Here is a 20,564-nt window from a genome sequence, read left to right as displayed (position 1 = left end):
TGTATGGTGTCAGGATGTTAGACTTCACACCCATGTTTTCTTTGTGATTTAGGAGCTTTTCCAGCTCTGTTGCCCATGAAAACACAGAAACTTGACATCTTTTTATTAAATCGGCACAAGTCCTCAGAGAACACTTACGGAGTAATTCAGGTTATCACACTCACAGGACAGAGAAGAACATGTAATTCTCTGTTGTGAAACTCTGTTCCCAAAATTCCAAAGCGTGCTACATGGCACTGCTTCATTTTTCAATTCAATGGAGTGATTGTGAAAGAAATTGGTGAGTCTGACTATTGCTTGTCTGCCCTTCCTGGGGGTAAGTCCCTCGTGTATTGCCTGACTATAAAAGGAACTAACCATGCTGAAGGCCTTCAGAAATGCAAGTGACATTGGGTCCAGAGGCTTCTGAGTTTCATAGAGGAATATTAGTGCAGAGATTATGTGATTCTAAGGGGGGAAAGACCCAACAGCATGTAGATAATAGGACACAGTGCACCATCCATCAGACAGTAAAAGGTCTAGCATTTTCTAGAACTCTTCCTACTCTAACACTGGAATTAGAGCAGACTGGCCGCTGTCTAATAGAATATGAGTCTAACTGTACTGCATCACTAGAAACTGAGAAACTGTCACAGCACTGAAGTATTTCAAAGATTTGGCCAGTTTCCTTTAAACACAGAATTTAGAAGTAATTTTACATCCTGGTATGCTATTATAGGGCACGTTTTTATGATTTCCTTTATATACTTTATGGAAAATTAGATTTGCCAAGGAAATCAAGCGCAATCAACCCCAGTTAGCATACTTTACAGAAGGCTATACAAAAATGCAAGTTCACATAATAAAATCACAGCATACAGAGCTGGTGAGAGATGAGGGCACCCAGACTGAGAACGGGGGAGAATATATTAAGTGACTGTGTATCTCGTATTTCTTGCAAGGCTCCAAACCTCAAATATCCTGTTCTTTCATTGCCAGAAACGATCAAAATAACCCAGGAGGTTCCAGAAGCAAGCAAGCAAGCTAGAATTCTCAGCTGTCCTTTATATCTCAAAAGGTGGTGGAGAGGCCTTTATGAGAACACTCATTCTGAAGTCTTGATGCAGAACATCAAGGTGGCAAATTTTCCAGTAAGTTCCAAGCAAAATAAATTTTACAAAAGGCAACAATATTTAACATTTCGTGACTAATCTGGCCCATGGCTGTCCGCTGCTGAATGTCAGCAATCTCCAAGGATATTAATGTTATATGTGAGGCCTTTCTGCTATGAAATAGATCAAGACGAAAATCAAAATTATTCTGGTATTCACAGAGAACACAGGCAAAACCATGACTGCCTGCATCCTTGCTAATGCTGACGGTTTGTGCCAACAGCCATCCTGATCATCTTGCCATCTAGTTACAGGTGTGGAGATCCTCACTCACAGGTCCTCTCACTTTCTGAATGTATTCAACCAAGAGAGGCAAAGAGCCACTTCCCTTCTGCTCATCGTTTCATGTGAGACAGAAAAAAGCAAAGCCTTTCCGAACATCTTCAAAGAGATCCCCAGTTCCTCAGAGTCTGTGTTCTTCAGGTTATAACTAAACAAGGGAAGCTACTCGAGTAATTTGAAATTAATGCTATATATTAAAACTGCAGAGGATGCAGCTTGGCATATGCACAAATATACCCCAAATTAAAAAGTAAGAAAGGTTCACATAAATGAAAATACAAATATATCAACTACTGAAGAATGCAAATATGTCAACTCTGAAATGTATAAATTATTGAGATCACGAAAAACCTAGTTTTAAATCTTTCTTTGAAGCTTAACATAAATTGGGATGGTTCCATGGGATACTTAAACTAGTGCTTAGAGAGATGCATGCTTGTACATCAGCAGAAACAAGAGAAACGTATCACTATTTTCCATAAGGTAGATTGGTGACTAATAATGGACCTATTAAGTAATGCCAGACAGTGTTAATTTTTATTTTTTTAAAGAATGCAGTTACCAGTTCGAGGCTGCACAACTCTGGAATCTTCAGATGTTTTAGCTCCAGGTACCACCCATAGCTCTTCACTTGAAGCTACATTAGAGAGAACCAGAAGGTGCTGAATGTATTACGACAGACAGACAGACTGCTGGGATAGGTAAGTGGGTGGGAAAAACTGCACTGCAAAGCTCATATGGATCCAATCGACAGTCACTGCATACGTAAAAGTCAATGTTCACCCAGCCAGACAGCCAACAAGCAGATAGATCATGCAGAAGTAATAGGCATCACTTTTGATGCTGCTGTATGAAATCTAACCCAATAATATTTTTATTTTCCTTTTCAACCAACCAACTACTGATTTCCCAAGCACATTAGTTCATTTGGCTTCACAGAGAAAGGGCTCTGCTGATGTGTTCTACAGAACCGATCAGCACCCGCCTTATGTAATGCTTGTGACCAAGTCCAGGACCCCATATGTGGCAGGCCAGCATTTTGTCATTGGGCTACACCTTAGCCCATCATGCACATTCAAAGCATCGAAAACAAAACACTTCTATTTACCCAGGGAACCCCCAGGTTTCTCAGATGGGAAGGCTGTTTTCGCCTCAGGAAACTCTGGGGACCCTTTTGGAGCTGGAATAAAACACACATAGTTAGGGGGCAGGGGCATAAAAACAAAAAAGCTATTTAAATGTTTCAAAGTTACTGAAACAACAAATACAAGATAAAAAATTTCACCTAGAGGTCAAACATATACTCAGTAGAATTGTTTTACTTCTGTTTCAATGAAAGATAACTGTTTTTTGAGACGTCATGTAGCCTAGGCTGTCTTGGAATTCATGATACTCCTTGTCTGTGTTGTTTTCTGTTCAGTCTTTACAGGATGGACCACCATGCCCAGTGCACAGTTCCTTCTTTGGCATGTTATCATCAAGCCAGTAAATGAGGCATTCAGGCTTGTTTTTTATCTACATTTACCAGTTGAAAATATACATGAAAATGAAAAAATACATTCGTTTATGTGTTCTTGGGTATAATTTGCCTTAATCCATACAAAGCAACAAACACATTGAATTAGAAAACATCTATGTGAGAGCTTTGCAAACCATAAGGCACCTACACAACCGTATGTATATTCTGTTCCATCTTAATATTCATTCATAAAGAAATTCTAAGAATCCTAAGGGATCTATAGAAACATCTAATATGTCTTATCTGTAGAGATAAAGCTAGAAGTAAATTAAAACTTTGAAAAAAAGATAAGATACCAATTTGAAAATAAAAAGATGATGCCAATTTGTTTAGCCTTATATGATTCTGAGTGAAACAAAATAATAAAATAACAATGTCACCACCACCACCAAAAAAAAAAAAAAAAGACAAAAAAAAAATACTTATCAGTGGTGTTGTCATAGAAAAGCCTCTTCAAGGCCCTAAATTACAAATGTTTAAAAATCGCATTTAAGGTTTGGGTATTGAGTTCTGTATTGTTTGTCCTTCTTTTCTTGTTTATTGGGATAAAGTTGCCTCCAAGGGTTTCTGTTAGCCATGCATAATGTCCCCAAAGTAGCATCCACGGATGCTCATTGTTTGACGACTTTTACCTAAAGCACTCGAGAGCAATTCAGACTCAGGGATTAGAACAGAGTGTGCTGTTTCTGGCGTCTTCTCACTGAGGACTACAACAAAGGAGGACATGGTTAGCAACGTGACGCTTCATAACAGACTAGCGTGCAGCAAGCAGTCCATGACTTTCATAGAAAGAGCTGGCTCTCCCTGGAAAAGTCACATAGCTGTTAGATGGGAGGTGTCTTTTAGGTCAGCATCATACGTGCACAGCCAAACACATGCTGTTCCTTTCCTTCAAGGGAAGAGAACAAATATGAAAAGCAAGACAGATTCTTTTGGGTAAAACAGCAGATAGAAACAGCAGTTACCATGAGCAACTGAAATTCTCATTAAATAGCAAGTCTCTTGGTGATTCTTCCCAAATTTAGTTGGCACAAGATTTCCCATAGCTGATCTGGGCAGAAATCCCAGAGAGAGTCAAGATTCCCAGCAGCTCTCGAGGCTTAAACGCTGTACTCTTGCCCACCAACCCACAAGATGGGTCAGAAGGGTCATGCAGTTAGTACGTAGCATCCACACCTGCCTGTCTGGTTAGTCACCAGGCATGGTGCTAACTTTTCAGTAGAATTTGTCCAAGAAATGGCAATGTCAATTCCAGAAGCAGAAGAAGAAGAAAGAAGAAGGAGGAGAAGAAAGGAGAAGAAGAAAGGAGGACGAGAAGAAAGGAGGAGGAGGAGGAAGAGGAGGAGGAAGAGAAGAGAGGAGGAGGAGGAGGAAGAGGAGAAGAAGAAGAGGAGGAGAGGAGGAAGAGGAGGAGGAGAGGAGGGAGAAGAAGAAGAAAGGAGGAGGGAGAAGAGGCATGGCAGAATAAAGCAGTGTTAAACCTGTCAGCACTGGGGTTTGCCATCATTGCTGTTCTGTTGTTGGGGGAGGGAGATGGATGGACAGTTTTTAGTATTACCCAGTGCTGTCTCTGCAGTATCTAAAGCACTAGCCAGGGTGGGCTTAGTGCTTCTTGAAACTGTTTCCGGAGTCACTGAAAAGTAAAACATAACTTTGTGAGCTAAGAGATGGTAAACTAAGGAAGCCACTTGGGCTCAGCACGCCTTCTGTTGGTAGCCTACATATCTTCCCAATTCCCTAGGGTGACACTACCTACTTCCCCCAGGTGCCTGGCTGCCTCTCCTCCATGATCCACCCTTTCCAGGTTGGGATAACCCAGGTCTTCCCCCATGAAGTCATTTTTCACAGCAATCTGAACGTTTTGTCTTCTCTTTCTTCATCTCCATGGCTTAGTGTGATGCCAATGGTACAAAGGCTCACAGTGGTTTAAGAGAATAATTAAATAGAAAAAAATTTCCAGGATTAAATAAAACAATTATGCTATTGATTTCCTTTACACCCCACAAATAACCAGAAGAGCTTAGGCCCAGGCTGAATTGTGGGCAGTGTTCAAATGTGTTCAAATGCCTGAGAGTGGGTTTCGGTGTTTTCTGTGAGCTGCTCCATTAAAGGTAATGAAGACTGTGGGTAGAAGATGTGGAGAAGTAATAACCATGAACCCCGAGATTTTAACATTTTGCAAAACCCTAGAATTTTGCAGCAAGGACACATACTAAACAATACTGGATAATAAGCACTGGGGATTACCCAAGTATTTCTCAAGTGGAAAGTTCTGGGGAGAGCTTGGCAGAAAGTTGGGAAATCTGAAGACTTTTGTCAGACATTGTGCCAAGAGAAGAAAGTGTAACTTGGAAGGCTGGGCAGAACGTTTGACACAGAGACAGAGTCGTTTAACCACTGGTCACGCCTGTACTTTTCTGTTGTTAACCTATCAAGGCTGGACAGAATGTTTGACACAAACACAGACTCGTTTAACTGCTGGTCACGCCTGTACTTTTCTCTGTATTAACCGATCACATCAAAGTTATAAAAAAGAATCAGCTTGGAATATTACCCAAGTAGATTCTACCAGTAGCTCAAATGGTTTCCACCACAGCTTATAAAGGCCCATTTCTTACAGTAAGGTCATACTCTGCTAAGATATATTCTAGTTCAATCTGCTTCTTCAAGTCATTTTGTTACTGCACCAACCTTATCCTCTCTTGACCAAATGCAAGCCCCAAAATTTAGTACAAGTGCAACACCACAACACCTCAAGTTATAGAAATTTTATGAATGAAAAAGCTCATTTTTTATGAGAATGATTTAACTAATGGGGCGCTTCAGGAAATGCTTGGCCATTGTTTGTTTGACAAAATCTTAGATAAGGTGGCATTACTCTGGCCAAAACTCAGTACTTCTGAGACTAATGTAGATGTATTTGGAGAACAGACATTGATTGTTTGGTAGTAACATTGATAAACTATGGGGACACTGCTTCCCTTGTGTTTAAAGGTTTTTGCTCTTCTCTTTGTTTTTGTTTTTGGAGCCAAACTATACAGATTCTCTATATTAGGGCTGTTAATCTGCAGGGACATTTTTTTTCCTAAACGATTCCAACGCAATTTCATAGCCAGCATTATGGATTTCTGAGGGATACAAGACACTTGGTTATGTTGATCACTTGTGAAGCTAACCGGGCCATAAAAAACCAGTCTGTGGTGCTTGTACAAGAGGAAAGGCCATGGAGCACTGTAACAGCCTTAGTGTAAACTCCCTCAGCTCTAGGGCATCTCCATTCATCACCAAAAACAAACCTCCCTTGCTACTCACTGGTCTACCAACTCTTGCTTTATTTTCATCTGTTCTTTTCCCAAGCTTAAAACCCTAGACTCTCCTATTGTTTTATGATCAAAAATCATTTTTTTGTTCTTTGCTTTAAAAAATTAGGTTTATAACTCGCTCACTATTTGAAACAAAGTTGCATTTTCTCAATAGCAGGTCTATAGCTTGCTTGCTCTTTGAAACAATGTTACATTCTTTCTCAATAGCATCTTCTTACCTGTTACTGGCTGCCCTGCCACTTTTTCAACCTCCGGCGTTTTGGATTCTGCTGGTAAAGCCAATGTTTCATTCTTAGCTGAGAAAAAGAAAGCCAATTTACTTCCTCATAGTACAATGCTCAACACTACCTTATTGCAAACATAATCAACCACAAAATTTATTACAGAGCTATCTGATCATTTTATGTGTAGAAGCCTATTGTCTGCATGTATGTATGTGTACCACGTGTGTGCCTGGTACCCACTATGGTCTGAAAAGGGACTGCAGGTACGGCTGGTTGTGAGCCATGATGTGGGTGCTAGAAATCGAACCAGGAGCACTAAGTAGTAATACGTGCCTTTAACCACTGAGCCAACGGTTTCCTTAACAACAACAAAACATTATTTATACACACCTCTTCCTGCCAGCCAGTCCGCTCTCCTGTCCCAAGGAGCAGTATGAAGAGAACACAGACTTTAAAATTCTCCCCTGTTAACCCTAGAATTTCTTTAAGATCTTAAGATTCTTAACAGGAATGACAAACTCACAATGGTTACATCAATAAATCCCATCACCCAAGTTAAAGTTTCTGCAAGGCATAGTCGGACCTGCAAATGTTCCTTTATTTTTATTCAAGGACAGCTAATTTAAAAAAAAAAGTCAATAGGGATTTTTCATTATTACAGATGGTTTAAAAAATGTAACAGGTTATAACACTGAAAAATTTGAAACTCACAAGTAAGAGACACAGAAAAATAAGTTATTTGGAAAAATCTGTGGCAAAATCACAATGGACAGTGAGTGGCCTTCATTTGAGGCCCATGCTAACACATATCTTCTCATTCAGTTTCTGGGATTTTGGTGTAAAATGGGAGTTTTTCTCCCTTTTTATGCATCTTTTAGGAAACCTTTCTTTTAAACCTTGGATGTTTTCTTAAAGAACACTCCTAAATCAGAATTGCACTCCCACCAGTAAAAATTCTCAATTTCCAATCTGATATCTCCAGTCAAGTTCCTGGGATACACCAGTCCCCAGCTAGAAACTCATCTCCTTTGTGTTCTCAAAGCTTCTTGAGAACAGAAATTTTGTAGCCATCTATGGCTGGCCTCATTCTTGCAAAGTCTGCGTCCTTCCCTGAATGTAATGTGGACACAAATAAGTTTACTCCTTACAGGTAAGAAAGCAATTAGAAAGCAGACACATTGATTTCGGGTGTATCCATTTCTGTGGACAGGTGCAGTGTGCACTGCTCGCAGGTCAGGGTCTATGGCTACACCCATGCTCACAACACTGAAACAGGCAACAGTACTGTTCCAATCTCCTCACAATGCAGAAAGAGTAACAAGTCTGTCTGCAATGGCCTTCACTTTAGCCTTTCATTTTATAGAATTTTTTCTCCTAATATTTACCAAGATTTTTCTCTCTGTACATTTTTCATAGTGACAGGTTTGAACCATTCTGATTGTTACCAAGTGAAGAAATCATTTGGCTCACAGCTTCTCGGGAGTTCTGCTTCTCTTCTATTCAATGCACACCACAGGAAGATGAACTCTTCAAATGTAATGTAAGGACCCATCCAGTGTTCCCAACTCCGTTAAGGCAATTTGTTACCTTTTCCCCTTAATAATATTCTATGGTCTTGATTTTGGTAACCTCTACTTGTCTAGGAACCTAACTTTAGAACCTTTTCTCTGTCCCTGTCTGTTTCTTTGTCTCTTCTCCCTATCTGTCCATCTGTCTATCTGTTTATGTCTCTGTCCCACTGTCATTCTGTCTCTCTGTCTCTCCGTGTCTGTTGGTCTGTCTGTCTGTCTGTCTGTCTGTCTCTCTCTCTCTGTGTGTGTGTGTGTGTGTGTGTGTGTGTGTGTGTGTGTGTGTTACTTACAGTCTCCCCTCCCTTAATATCTTAGACTCAGGGACCAAAAACCGATTGTTTCAGGTTCTTAGATCCAATAGCTGCCTTTAATTGGCAATCACATTAACCTAAAATTCAATCACGAATTGGAAAACACGGCAAGCCATCATCTCAAGATACATTTGTATTCTTGAGATGTATACAATGCTAATTTATTGTAAAGGGATGTGGTATTTCTAAATCTGGCACACCAGATAGCCCTATAGCTGGGAGATGGGAAATAGATGTAGATGAGAGAGTTCTAGCATCACTTTGCAGCCCATGAGACTTTGTCTATACTATACACACCTGCTATCACGACAGAGAGTAAAACACTATCCAACTATGGCCCAAACCTCAGTAATTCTTTCTCCTCCGTTTTTTCTTTTATATTCTTTTCAACACTGTTATTTCTCTTAACTTTTGGCAAGGGGTGTCTTGGCTTTGGCAAACCCTCTGTAAGTCCCTTGGAGATGAATGTGTGCATGTGACTTCTCTTGTTTATTTATTCACACCATGTGTTCTTAGAACAAAAGCTGTTACATCTCTTGATGTCCCATGATGGGCTCTGCTGAAATGGGGTTATTATTTTTAGGATTTACTCCCTCAAAAAAATACAACTTTTCTGAATTGCAGTGATAATTAACTTTGGGAAGTTTATTTCTCCCTTGGTAATATAAAAAGTGTTTCTTTCCATGCAATTTTGTGGAGGAAAAAAAAAGGGAGTGTTACACAGCAAAACAATCAATTAACGAAATGAAAAGTTGCTTAGAGATTGAAAGGAAACATCTGGAAGCTATGATTCATAAATAAACTCAACTTCTAAATATATAAATATCCTCCATAACATTGTACACTACGGTAGGATGACTATGACTGACAGCAGTTAATGGGACATTGCAGAATAGCTGCTGGAGAGAACAAAGACATTTCATAGTCCGAGGTGATGAATATGCCAATTATCTCGAACTCATTGTTATACTTTGCACATCCATAATGAAGTGTTGCTCATATGCAAATACATAATCACCATCAACTAAAACAAAATAAGACTTGAAACAAGATAATAAAACAGAATAATAGTCTGAAACTGCTATAGCGCATAAAGACGGAATTACCTCAACATCTAGGCACAGAGAAGGATATTTTAGATAAGAAACAAGAAACAAAACCAACAAACAGGGTCTCAGAAAACTCAGAAGCTTTGGTACAGCAAACGTAACTGAAAATAAATCAGCGAAGAGGCAGTCCACAGACTGTAAGATTTTTGAGCTATAAATCTTATAGAGAATTAGTGTCTACAATACACAAGAACTATTAAAAAGAAAACCTAAACATTAAGAAAACGATCTAAGTAAAAAATGGGCTAAAGAGAGTTCTCAAATGGAGAACCATTTAAAAAGTGTTCCAGAAACATCCTAGAGGGTAGCTCAGTGGCGAAAGCGCTTGTCACAGAAGATTAGAGAGCTCAGACCCCCCGAAGCTTACTGAATGTCATGTGGGCATGCATGGTGGCCCATCTATCATTCTGCCCTCAGAAGGCAGAGACATGGGATTCCCAGAACAAGTTGGCAGGCAAGAGTGACCAGAATAGTAAGCTTATGTTTGATTAGGAACCATTCAGGATGATTTACAGATAAACCTCCCTCAGTCCTCCATGTGTACACATACACATATCTATGATCATGCATACATATATACCCACACATACAAACACACATACATTAACTCACATATACCACCCAGTACACATGAAAACAGGAAAAGAACTCAACATCATTATCCTTCAAACTATCCTAGTATTTTGTCTCACTTCAGTCAGAATGGTCGTCATCTAAGTTTCAGACCTACTGCCAGAGAAACAACTTTGAGCCCAATCTGATAGTCAAATGCAGCTACCAGAATTATTCTCTTTGAAGGGGATCTTGCTGGTGTTTTCTAACTCACATAATTTGTACCCAAATTCTTTCTAGAAGGCGGCACCAATATCGTTGCAAAGCACACAATCATCCTTATGTTCCTTTTATGTCAGCTCCCCCTGAAAATACCTAATGGCTGCTCAATGAATATAATTCAGGAAAATTCAGAAAGTACACCTATTGGGTGCTTTCCAGATGCCAATGCCCAGTTCTCTTCCACATGTATATGCATACATATAAAATAGCTTTTCTTACAGTTCCTCTTCCATACTCATTATTTTGCCCTCAAATGAATCATCTGAAATATTCCTTACATAGTCACAGTGCTAGTGTGTGTTGAAAAGCCTTTGCTTACCTAATTGTGCCTTGAGAGCATCCGAAATCTCAAGCATTATGGATGAGGGAAGTTTTACAGTGGAATCGTTAAGACCCGGAATAATAAGATGAACTGTAAGGAAATTAAAGATATAAGTGTAAGAAGAGGAAGAAAATCTATCGGTCAAAAACAAACCGTGGGGAATCATAAAGCAGAACCAAAAGGTTGATACTTCCTTCCTGGTTAACTTTAACTCCACATTAAAAATGCAGAAATATATGACCTCCCCTTTTTAAATAGTGTTTCCCATATCTAGAACTCATCAACAGAAATCCCTTGGGTTCAAATTCACAGGCTCAAAATTTTCCCATTGGCTACAGCTATTTCCACCCCCGCTTTTAACATGCCAAGATAAAGGCGGTGTCTCTTGGGTGGTAGCTTAGAATAGACACAGCCAAGAAGTTAAAAACAGTAAAATGAAGGGGCGTTAATTTAGTACACTTGCTCATAGTACAAAACCCCATTAGAAGCATATTGTTCTAATGATAGCCTAGATTGCCCATTCTAGATACACATTTTACGATGGACTTACCCAATATTGTTCCTCCAAAAGGAATCTTGTCTGGGGACTTGGTTGAAGCCCTGTGGGTAACATTCTGAATCACTGGTGAAATATAAGAAGACAACAGTGTGGTAGGGATGAGCACAGGAACCAATACAAAGCTGACAGTGTAAAGTTACTGTCCCTCGACAGTCTTAATCTAAACGTATCAATCAGGGGAAGCAACTCAGTGGGTTGGCTACAGAGTCAACAGAAGAATTAGATATGCCTTCCCTTACCATCCATTTGGTAACAAAGCCTGTCTTTATCGTTCTAGCACAAAGTATCCCATTCTAAATACTGGAAAATTCTGTCTCTACTCTCTGTGCGTTCTGCCCTCTCCACAAAGCAAAGAAGAACTAGCATAAAATTCTGCAATTCCAAAACAATATGAAGTTAGAAAACATATCTTCAAATCAAAGAGTCTTTCAGTGACTGCAGCTGGCCCTGGCCCTGCCTTTAGTTTGTGCTGAGGGCATCGTGTTTTCTTAAAAGGAAGAATTGTTTTTTAAGGCTTTAGCGCTCTTACACCAAGAGATTTTTTTTCTGTAAATAATGGAGTCATTTTAATAATTTGAAAACTGGAAGCCAAGAGACAAAAACAACTAGACACTGAAATGAAATACAGCATTGTAATTCTTAAACCGTGGACATCTTTACTTTCCCTAAGTGACCGCTAAATCAGAGTTTTCATCCTCAATATCCTAAATAGTCTAGTAATTGTTTTCCTTGCGTATGCTAACTTAATCCTAAGTAAAGATCCACGTGTCTATTATGTCAAGCATAGCACATGATACAACTGTTTTGTCGCCCAAATGGTATGATTTATTGATGGGCTTTCATATTGGTACCACAGCCAAAATTATGTACAAATCACAAACTTACTTATACTAATTCCTTCAAATGTTTTTACCAAACATCATTGTTAGAAAAATTGAGAAAACAGACACTGTATATTTATATTAGTTGAACAGACTACTACAATAGTTCCTGAATACACCAGACTAATTACCTTGCTTGATGATTGTTATTGGGATTAGCTTCCGTGGGACATATGCTGGCTGAAAAGGGAGAAAGAAAGTCAGCTTTTTACATCAGTATTAATTAAAACAAATCAGAATTCTGAGAGGAGTTCTTTCTTGTCTTCAGTAAAATCACCCACAATGGAGGCTTAATAGTCGCTTAATAGATATTTAGCACATACGGTGGCCTACATTGAACTGAACTCATTTGTTTCCCGCAGAGAAAGCTAGAACCTCACAGAAGCAAGTCTTCAAAACTCCCGTTTACTTAGAGATTGTAGTAGAGAAGAAACTAAGTCCTCTCTGTATAGGGAGCTCCTTTGTATTTTGTGTGAGATATGGCCCAGCCAAGCATCCTCTTCACCCTTTCTGTCAGAAAGACACCGAGCTGCATACTATCTTTTAAAAGCAATCAAGTCAAATGATTTGAGATGGCCGACTAGTGTCATTGTTACTGCAGGTACTATAACCTCCATGAGCTTTTAGTGCCACCATTGATTGACCAGGAGAGAAGAACAGTGACTTGGAACTAGGTATTTCTTAAAATTGAACCTGAACGCAATCATTCTGCCATGCTGCCCTGGATTTATACATGGGCAACTCTGAATTGGAAGGTCATGACCCCAGAGGATGATTTGGATGACGTCTTTCCCTCACCTAACTGTCTTCCAAGGCCCACGGGATGTTTGGATGTCACACGGTGCCCAGGGATAGGTTTAGATGCTAAAGTGGATTCACTGACAGACGGAATCACACGACCAAAGGAGAGGCAGATGAGAGACGTATGGAGAGAGGTGGTAATGAGAACAGCAGAAGTCCAAATAGGAGGATTAGAGATGAGTCGTTGAAAGTACAAATGGCCGATTTTTGGCACTTGGTTCAACTTGCATACACAGAATAGACACAGCATGTGCAGATCTGCCTATTTTGAATGTGCGCTGAATGTGAGACACTAATAAATTGGGCATTTGCAGTTGTGAGTAAAAGACCATGGTAACGTTATTTTTCAGGATGGTATAAGACATGGTAACGAGAGGCCACAACACCAACCTTACTCTTGGCTCGCTCTCTTCCTATGCTATGTTTAAAACTGTAAAGGAATCTACTATTATTACTAGATAATTGTTTTTAAAGTATAATCTCTACGCATTGATCCAGATAGTTATCAACTGGGTACAGATAACTATATGTGTGAGTACATCTATTATAATTGAAAACAACTTCATTACCCAAAGTCTGGGTTTTATTTAATAAGCTATAGTTCAAATGGTTTGCTTCTATTTAATATCCTGAAAAAATATGAAGACTATAGGTATAAATTTAAACTTACAGTATAACCCAATTTTATAATACATACACATATATATACATATATACACAATACATACACCATACATACATACATACATACATACAACAGACTAGAAGGAAATACATAATTAGAACAGTAGTTATTATAAGTTGGCATTAATATTTTTTCTTTTCTTTTTTTCAGAGCTGGGGACCGAACCCAGGGCCTTGGGGTTGCTAGGCAAGCGCTCTACCACTGAGCTAAATCCCCAACCCCAAGTTGGCATTAATTTTTATGCATATACCTTTATTTGCAAAGTTCCTGAAAGAAGTGTGTTACAATGCCTATATTCAGAAAAAGATGTTTTCACATTACTTTGTCTGTCACACATGTTTCTATACTGCAATTTAGGTCATTGCCATGATTGAATATTAACTTTGCCATTATTTTCTTAGGCAAGAACAGGGAAACCATACGAATAGAAGGAAAAAAAGAAAATAAACCTTCATAGTAAAGAAAAAGATTATTGGCTATGAGCTCACAGCGGCAGGAAGAGCACTGCTGCCTCCATCACTGTGGCACGTATACACAGTTGTCACTGAAGACAGGTCCCTGTCACTTAATGCTGCCCCACACCCCAACCTAACAGTAACCAGCCACTGTTCTGCTTGTAATAGGGAAGCACCCCCAGCATATCTCTTTACCTACCACTTCTAAGAATGTTTTCACATGCGAACAGTTCATATTTAGTTTCCTTGCAATTTATAGTTTTATATTTATCTATAAGCATGTAATGCTTATGAGATAAGTGTGATATTTTGACAAAATTATACATTGTGGCCCATCATTTTTTTGGTCAGAAATTTGAAATGCCTTTCAATACATTTATTTGTTGCTCTCTTTTGTACGATCATTCTCAAGAACCTCTTCCTCCTGTCACATAGAAACTAGCATGTCCTTCTTCCTCAGTATCCCCTTTCCCACCCTAAGCTACCACAGTATTCTCTATAGCTATGAGATTAAAACTTATGAGATTCTGCATGCCAGGTAGAGCAAGTTCCGGTTACAAGAGAGCATCATAAGTAGGAAACCAGATTATCTTTCTAGTACTAATAGGTCAGGTCTATAACGACAGTTAGAAAGAAGTCTGCATATCCAGCTTGTTTTCCCTAGGAGTCCTATCACAGTATTCTGCAGATTGTGACATTTCTCAAGGACTGCTGGCACACTCTAGCAGAAATGCCTACACATGGCTGTGTTGATCACCTTCTAACTGAATTACACCAATTTACAGCTCTTAAGTGGCACTGATTTGTCTCAGATAATCTTTCTTTCTTTCTCTCTTTTTTTTTTTTTGACAAATGGAAAATATTCCACTCATCACATGAATGGAACAAAGTTTCTGTTCTGAGTTCTTTCTTGAGTACTGACCAATGTTTTATTAAGCTGATGACAAGAATATAGGTACAGGCTGTGCTGCCAAAAGTAAGGAAGTGATTTAGCTGCAGAAAGCATTTCATTCTAGACCTGTAATTGCTCTCTTGCCTAAGCTGTAATCCAAAGGCTGAGAGCAGTCCAGTGAACAAATATCTCTACATCCCCGAAGATAGGTTTGAGGGGATCAAGAAAGTCCAGCTATACACTGTCTACCAAATACAAAAGTTCCCAGCAGGAAATCCACACTGAATCCTTCCTCTGTGTCTGCTCTGTGAAGTAAAAGTAGAAGAAAACATCTGTCACCTAAAATCACTAGAAAACAAAATATAGTAATTCTTAAGATGCCAAGATTTAATCAATTATAGCCCAATTTCGTTTGAGCTTTATTTTCAATGCATTAAAAAAAAAATACCAATTCTACCCTTCCCTGTTTTCATAGACTTGTTCCTAGGAAACAAGGATGAATGGATGCTCGGTCATAGGTATACATGATAAGGAACTAGGGTATGGTGAGTATGGGCCAGTGTTGTACTATGGCTTGAGTATGTCTCAAAATACACGTTAGAAATTTATCCTTCAGTACAACAGTATTTGCAGGCGTAAGTTAGAGGAGGTGGCTACATCATCACTGAGAAGTGAGATAGCAAACAGTACTATGGGCTTCCTAATTATCCTACCTGGTTTCTTGTCAACTCAACACAAGCTAGTTATCTGGGAGGAGGAACCCCAATCAAGAAAATGCCTTCATGGGACTGCCTATAGGCAAGTCTGTAGAGACATTTTCTTGATTGATGACTAATGTGGACAGGCCCAGGCCATAGGGACAGTACCAGTCCTGGGCAAGTGGTCTTGAGTTGTATAAGAAAACAGGCTGATCAAGTCATGGGGAGCAAGCATTCCTCAATGGCATCTACTTCAGTTTCTGCCTTCAGGTTTCTCCTTGAGTCATTGCCCAACTTCCCTTGATGATGGAACTGTAATCTGTGAAGCAAAACAAACCCTTTCTTTCTCAAATTTCTTACACTCATGGTGTTTGCTACAGCAATAGAAACCCAATGAAGAAACAAACAAAATGCTAAGCCTGCCCTCATCTCCCTCTTTTCCTTTTGCTTCCTGCCATACAATGGCATACTGTGAAGGCTTTTACCAGATGCCAGCTCCTTGGACTTAGAATTCCCTACTTTTAGAATTATATGCAGCATACATCTATGGTTGTGCTCCCGGTTATGTCAACTTGACACACAAAATAGAGTTATTTTAAAGGAGGAAACATTAACTGAGAAAAGGCCTCCATAAGATCCAACTGTAAGGCAATTTGTTGTTGTCATGTTATTATACTTTACCATGATTACATTGATTGTGCAGGAATAAATACATTAGCCACAGCCACAGAAGATGAAGATTGTTAAATTCACATTTTACACCATACTAATTCCCTCCTAGATACTATATTGAAAATGAGCATTATTTCATATTTGTGCTAATCAAGGCAACTATTAGGAGGTCTGTCCATTTGGCATTTTTTGTAGCATCTGAGTGTCCATGGGGGATTTATCTTTATTTTCAGGCCCTGCAAAGTTCCATTTAGGAAGAGGTGAAGGGGTGTTTGAAATTTAACTGCAAGGGTTCAAGAGCCAAATGACATGAGAAGCACTTGGCCATTTTTAAATTCGGCTTTTAATTCACTTTAGGATGATCTAATGAAAGTTACAAAACATATTATTTTAGTCTAACATCTGGATAAAATTGACTTTAACATTCTCCTTTTGAAAGTGTTCAAGTTTCTGGTTACCTGAAATAAGACATAGACCCCTCGTGAATGGTGATATCTCTCTCTCTCTCTCTCTCTCTCTCTCTCTCTCTCTCTCTCTCTCTCTCTCTGTGTGTGTGTGTGTGTGTGTGTGTGTACATTTTGTTTAAGAATGAAGATGCATGTTATATCCCTGCCATATAAATTTTAAGATGAAGTGCGACCATAAGGTAGTTCTCTTGGTTCATTTGTCTGATCAGTGTTATACCTTACACAATCACTTTAGTGAACCCCTATGAACATGTAATAGGTATGGGTTTTGTCACACCTGCCTTAGACATGGAGCCTGGGCATGGAGTAGATGATATAGGTAAGACTTCGGTTGTCACACAGTGTGGGCTGGCACGGTGCTGTGGTTTGAATGTGCCCTTCAAAAACATGTGTTAGGAACTGAACCCTCAGTGCAACCATGTTGAGAAGTAGAGATTTTGAGAGGAGACTCTGAGGTACCTTCTATTTTCTGGGAGTAGCTTTCTTAAAATAAGTTGACTTTGAATGGAAAACGAAATGGTAGCATTCTACCACAGTTCACAGGAACACAGATTCTGAGGAAAATGGAGTCAAATAACTTTATATTTCAAAATACATTCAAATGAAGTACATACTTCAATAATTTGTGGTGTTTGCTGAACCCACTAGACTAAAAAATTTTAGAGAAACGGTATATTTAAATTTTAGCCATTTGATTTTTAAATAAAACCTAGTATCAAACACTAGGTAATGGGCATATACTTTAAATAAAAAGTGTGTAATCTATTGCATACAAGGAATACATAAAAATATTACATTAAAAGAAAGAGACTCTGAAAAAGAACACATCACAAATATTATAGTAAGCATTTTCTACCTGATATTTTGTATGATGCATTTACATTATATATGAAGAATCACAGCATTGCAAATGCTAACACTTCTGTTATTTAGAGATAAAGATAGGACTGACATCATTGAAGGTACTAACAACCAATAGAACAAAGGCACTAACCAATCAGCAGAGACCCAGCCACATGTTCTTGGCACAACTTGAGTGGGGCCTGCCAAGAGAATACATGCCTAGTCATGTACATTACCACACACAATGTGGCCATGCGCATAAGATGGGGTGATTTAATGCACAAACTTTTAGCCTAATTATTAATTATTTTTTTTTAGAAAGGATGGCCCGATGTTAAAATACATTTCCTGTATCAAATAACTTATTTTAGTAGGATATTTTGTGGGTTCAAAGGTTTAGATATGAGAATAACGAATGAAAAGAATTCAACAAGTTTTTACTTAAAACTAAGACATCACATGCCTCTTGAAATACCACCTTTTAAGACTGGTTGCAGAGAAGAAATGGGCGAATATTTGGACACAGACTTCATTTGGACTATATGCATCTGAAATATTAATTCAACTTCAGAATAGATTCTACGTGACCACATTATGGCCAAAGGCTGTCCTGTGTGAGTCCTTTGAGCTTTCCTGCATCTCAGGCTGCCTGAGAGCACAGAAGTCAGCCCATGAGACACTTCCCTGCTATGCAGAGGATGCTCATAAAGAGTATCACAGAGCTTTGAAGCAGCTTTTCAATGAGCTTGGGTTTTCCTTTGGAAATAACCGAGAGTTTTAAAGTACAGCTCATCATAGCTGGCTGGATTTGGGGGTGCCCCACCTCACAGCTGGAAGTGATAGGATTTTGGCTCTGGGTCTCAGATGCAGGAAGCTCCTCCCCAGCCTTAGCACAGCTGTTTATGAAAGGAAAAAAAAGAGATCGATTCTGTTGTGGCAAAGTACCAATCATTGTTCCCAACCTCACCAATAGTGTATCCTACATGAAGTATTCTGATGAAAATAAATAAGAATGATTGGCACGTGGTAGTTGAAGAAGGAGGAATGAAAGCGATGACATCATTAAATCACATGAAGATTAGGCAAGGCAGACAAGAGGGTACGGGGATAAGATCTGCTCCCTAGGAAACCGTTTACAACAAAGAATGAAGAATGTTCTACAGGAGGATGAGATGGGAACTGTATCCGACTGTTCCTCCTGTGCAATGCAGCAGGAACAGTCAATGCAGTTTGTTTTTCTTGACTCCAGAAAGAAAAATCAAAGACTTTTGAGTCTCAGGGTTGAAGCCAGGCTAGGCCAGCTGATCCCTTAGAAAATGCAGAACCTTGCTGCATTGAATAGCAAAGGAAAATCCAGAGATTAGGGTTTAATTATTTCAAAAACTAAAATTAAAAAGCAAGATATACATTTATCGCTTGTTTGAAGAGGGAAAGGCCTTGGAAACTATAACACAACTGAAGATAAGTCTATTAGATGAAACACATTTCAAGATGTGACTATTTCAACAGACTTGATAGCAAATGTGAGAAAAATATTTCTAGATGACATCACAAAGGATCCGTTTAGTTCTTAAGTTCTTTAACCTAGTCAGGAAAAGGTTCACACAATTTCCAGTTAAGGAAAATCCACAACTAATGACCACTAAATGGAAAATGAAAGCAAAGATAGTGGCATTCTATCAGCACTCACAGATATAGAAATTAATATAACTATTAAGCTATTATATTAACCAAAAGTTACTGATACAAATACACACTATTGATAAACAGGATAAACTCTTGTCATTTACTTGTAAAGTCATAAGCTGGGATAATCTTCTTAGAAAGAAATTTGCCTATTCATACTAAAGAGCCTTTAAAATGTTAAAAATCTGAAGTGTTAATGCTGTGGATTACCATGGATCTGTTTGTATTTTGATGCTACTTCAACTTCTCCAAGAAGGGCTGCCTAGTCACAGGACTCAGGTGACTTCATCAGAACTTTCTCCCCATTTTTACTTGTAAAATAAAGGTGAGAGCCTGTGATTGGGCAGGAGAACAAAAGGTGGAGCTGAAGAGTTGAGGAGAGAGAGAGTGAAGAAAGAGAGGGTATCAGACAAAAGAAGAGGAGGTAGAAGGAAGATGGAGCTGAAGCACATGGCCTGGAGAAACCACAAGATATAAGGGATCTCATAGCTGAAGAATAGAGTAGTGTAGTAGTAAATCTGGCCAATCTAGGCATGATCTTGTATTCATATTAATTGAGTTGTGTTTCCTTTGCATGGGCTTATTTGGGTTGGAGAGGTTACTGCAACAAATTGGCACCCAACATGGGGCACGAACCCATGACCCTGAGATTAAGAGTCTCATTCTCTACTGACTGAGATAGGCATTTTAATTATTTCAAATTAAAAGTCAATTATAAATAATAAAAATATCTATAACCTGGAAACTGAGTAAGTCAATGATCACATAATATACAATTTATAGAAAATAATATCATAAACTTCAGGTTGAACCTAGATGCATATCCTATCCACCAAGGCAGACCCACGTCCATGTGACTTCCTTCAGCCTAAGTCATATCTAACTTTTAGGCTCAAACTCTCCTTCATATCCTGTGTCCTGCTTCAGAGCAGTCTGTCCATATCAGACACAAAACAAACAGAGGAGGTCCTCATGTCCAGATCTCATTGTAAAAATACAAACAAAATGAAAAAGCAAGGCAGTGTCTCCCAACAAATTCTATCAGTCCTAGAAATCTTCCCCACAATAATTACAGATGAACCTCAAGACTCAGAGTTTTAAAGAACAACCATAAACTCCATCAAGAAAAGAAGACACAGAGAAGCAGCTCAATGAACTTTAAAAAAAAAAAACAAAAAACCCAACTCGGTGTTGTCCAAAACCCACAAACATACAGCTGATGCAAATGATGAAGACAATACAGAATTCTAAAATGGAATTTCATAAAGATATAGAAATA

The 20,564-nt window shown here is 38.8% G+C and overlaps 1 protein-coding gene across 1 annotated transcript in view; it reads right to left on the bottom strand.

Moving 5' to 3' along the window:
* Abi3bp (ABI family member 3 binding protein) overlaps positions 1-20,564 on the bottom strand; it is a 197,424-nt gene that overhangs the window by 86,644 nt on the left and 90,216 nt on the right. Inside the window, exons 7-14 of the mRNA XM_032900306.1 lie at positions 12,218-12,266; positions 11,197-11,268; positions 10,644-10,736; positions 6,494-6,571; positions 4,511-4,585; positions 3,585-3,659; positions 2,542-2,613; positions 1,996-2,070 (exon numbers count right to left, since the gene is read on the bottom strand). Coding sequence (XP_032756197.1) covers positions 1,996-2,070; positions 2,542-2,613; positions 3,585-3,659; positions 4,511-4,585; positions 6,494-6,571; positions 10,644-10,736; positions 11,197-11,268; positions 12,218-12,266 — 589 coding nt within the window. The remainder of the gene's footprint in view (positions 1-1,995; positions 2,071-2,541; positions 2,614-3,584; positions 3,660-4,510; positions 4,586-6,493; positions 6,572-10,643; positions 10,737-11,196; positions 11,269-12,217; positions 12,267-20,564) is intronic.

This window comes from Rattus rattus, chromosome 4 (genome assembly GCF_011064425.1).
Source record: "Rattus rattus isolate New Zealand chromosome 4, Rrattus_CSIRO_v1, whole genome shotgun sequence".
Taxonomy (NCBI): domain Eukaryota; kingdom Metazoa; phylum Chordata; class Mammalia; order Rodentia; family Muridae; genus Rattus; species Rattus rattus.
This window is presented reverse-complemented; position numbering and strand designations above follow the sequence as displayed.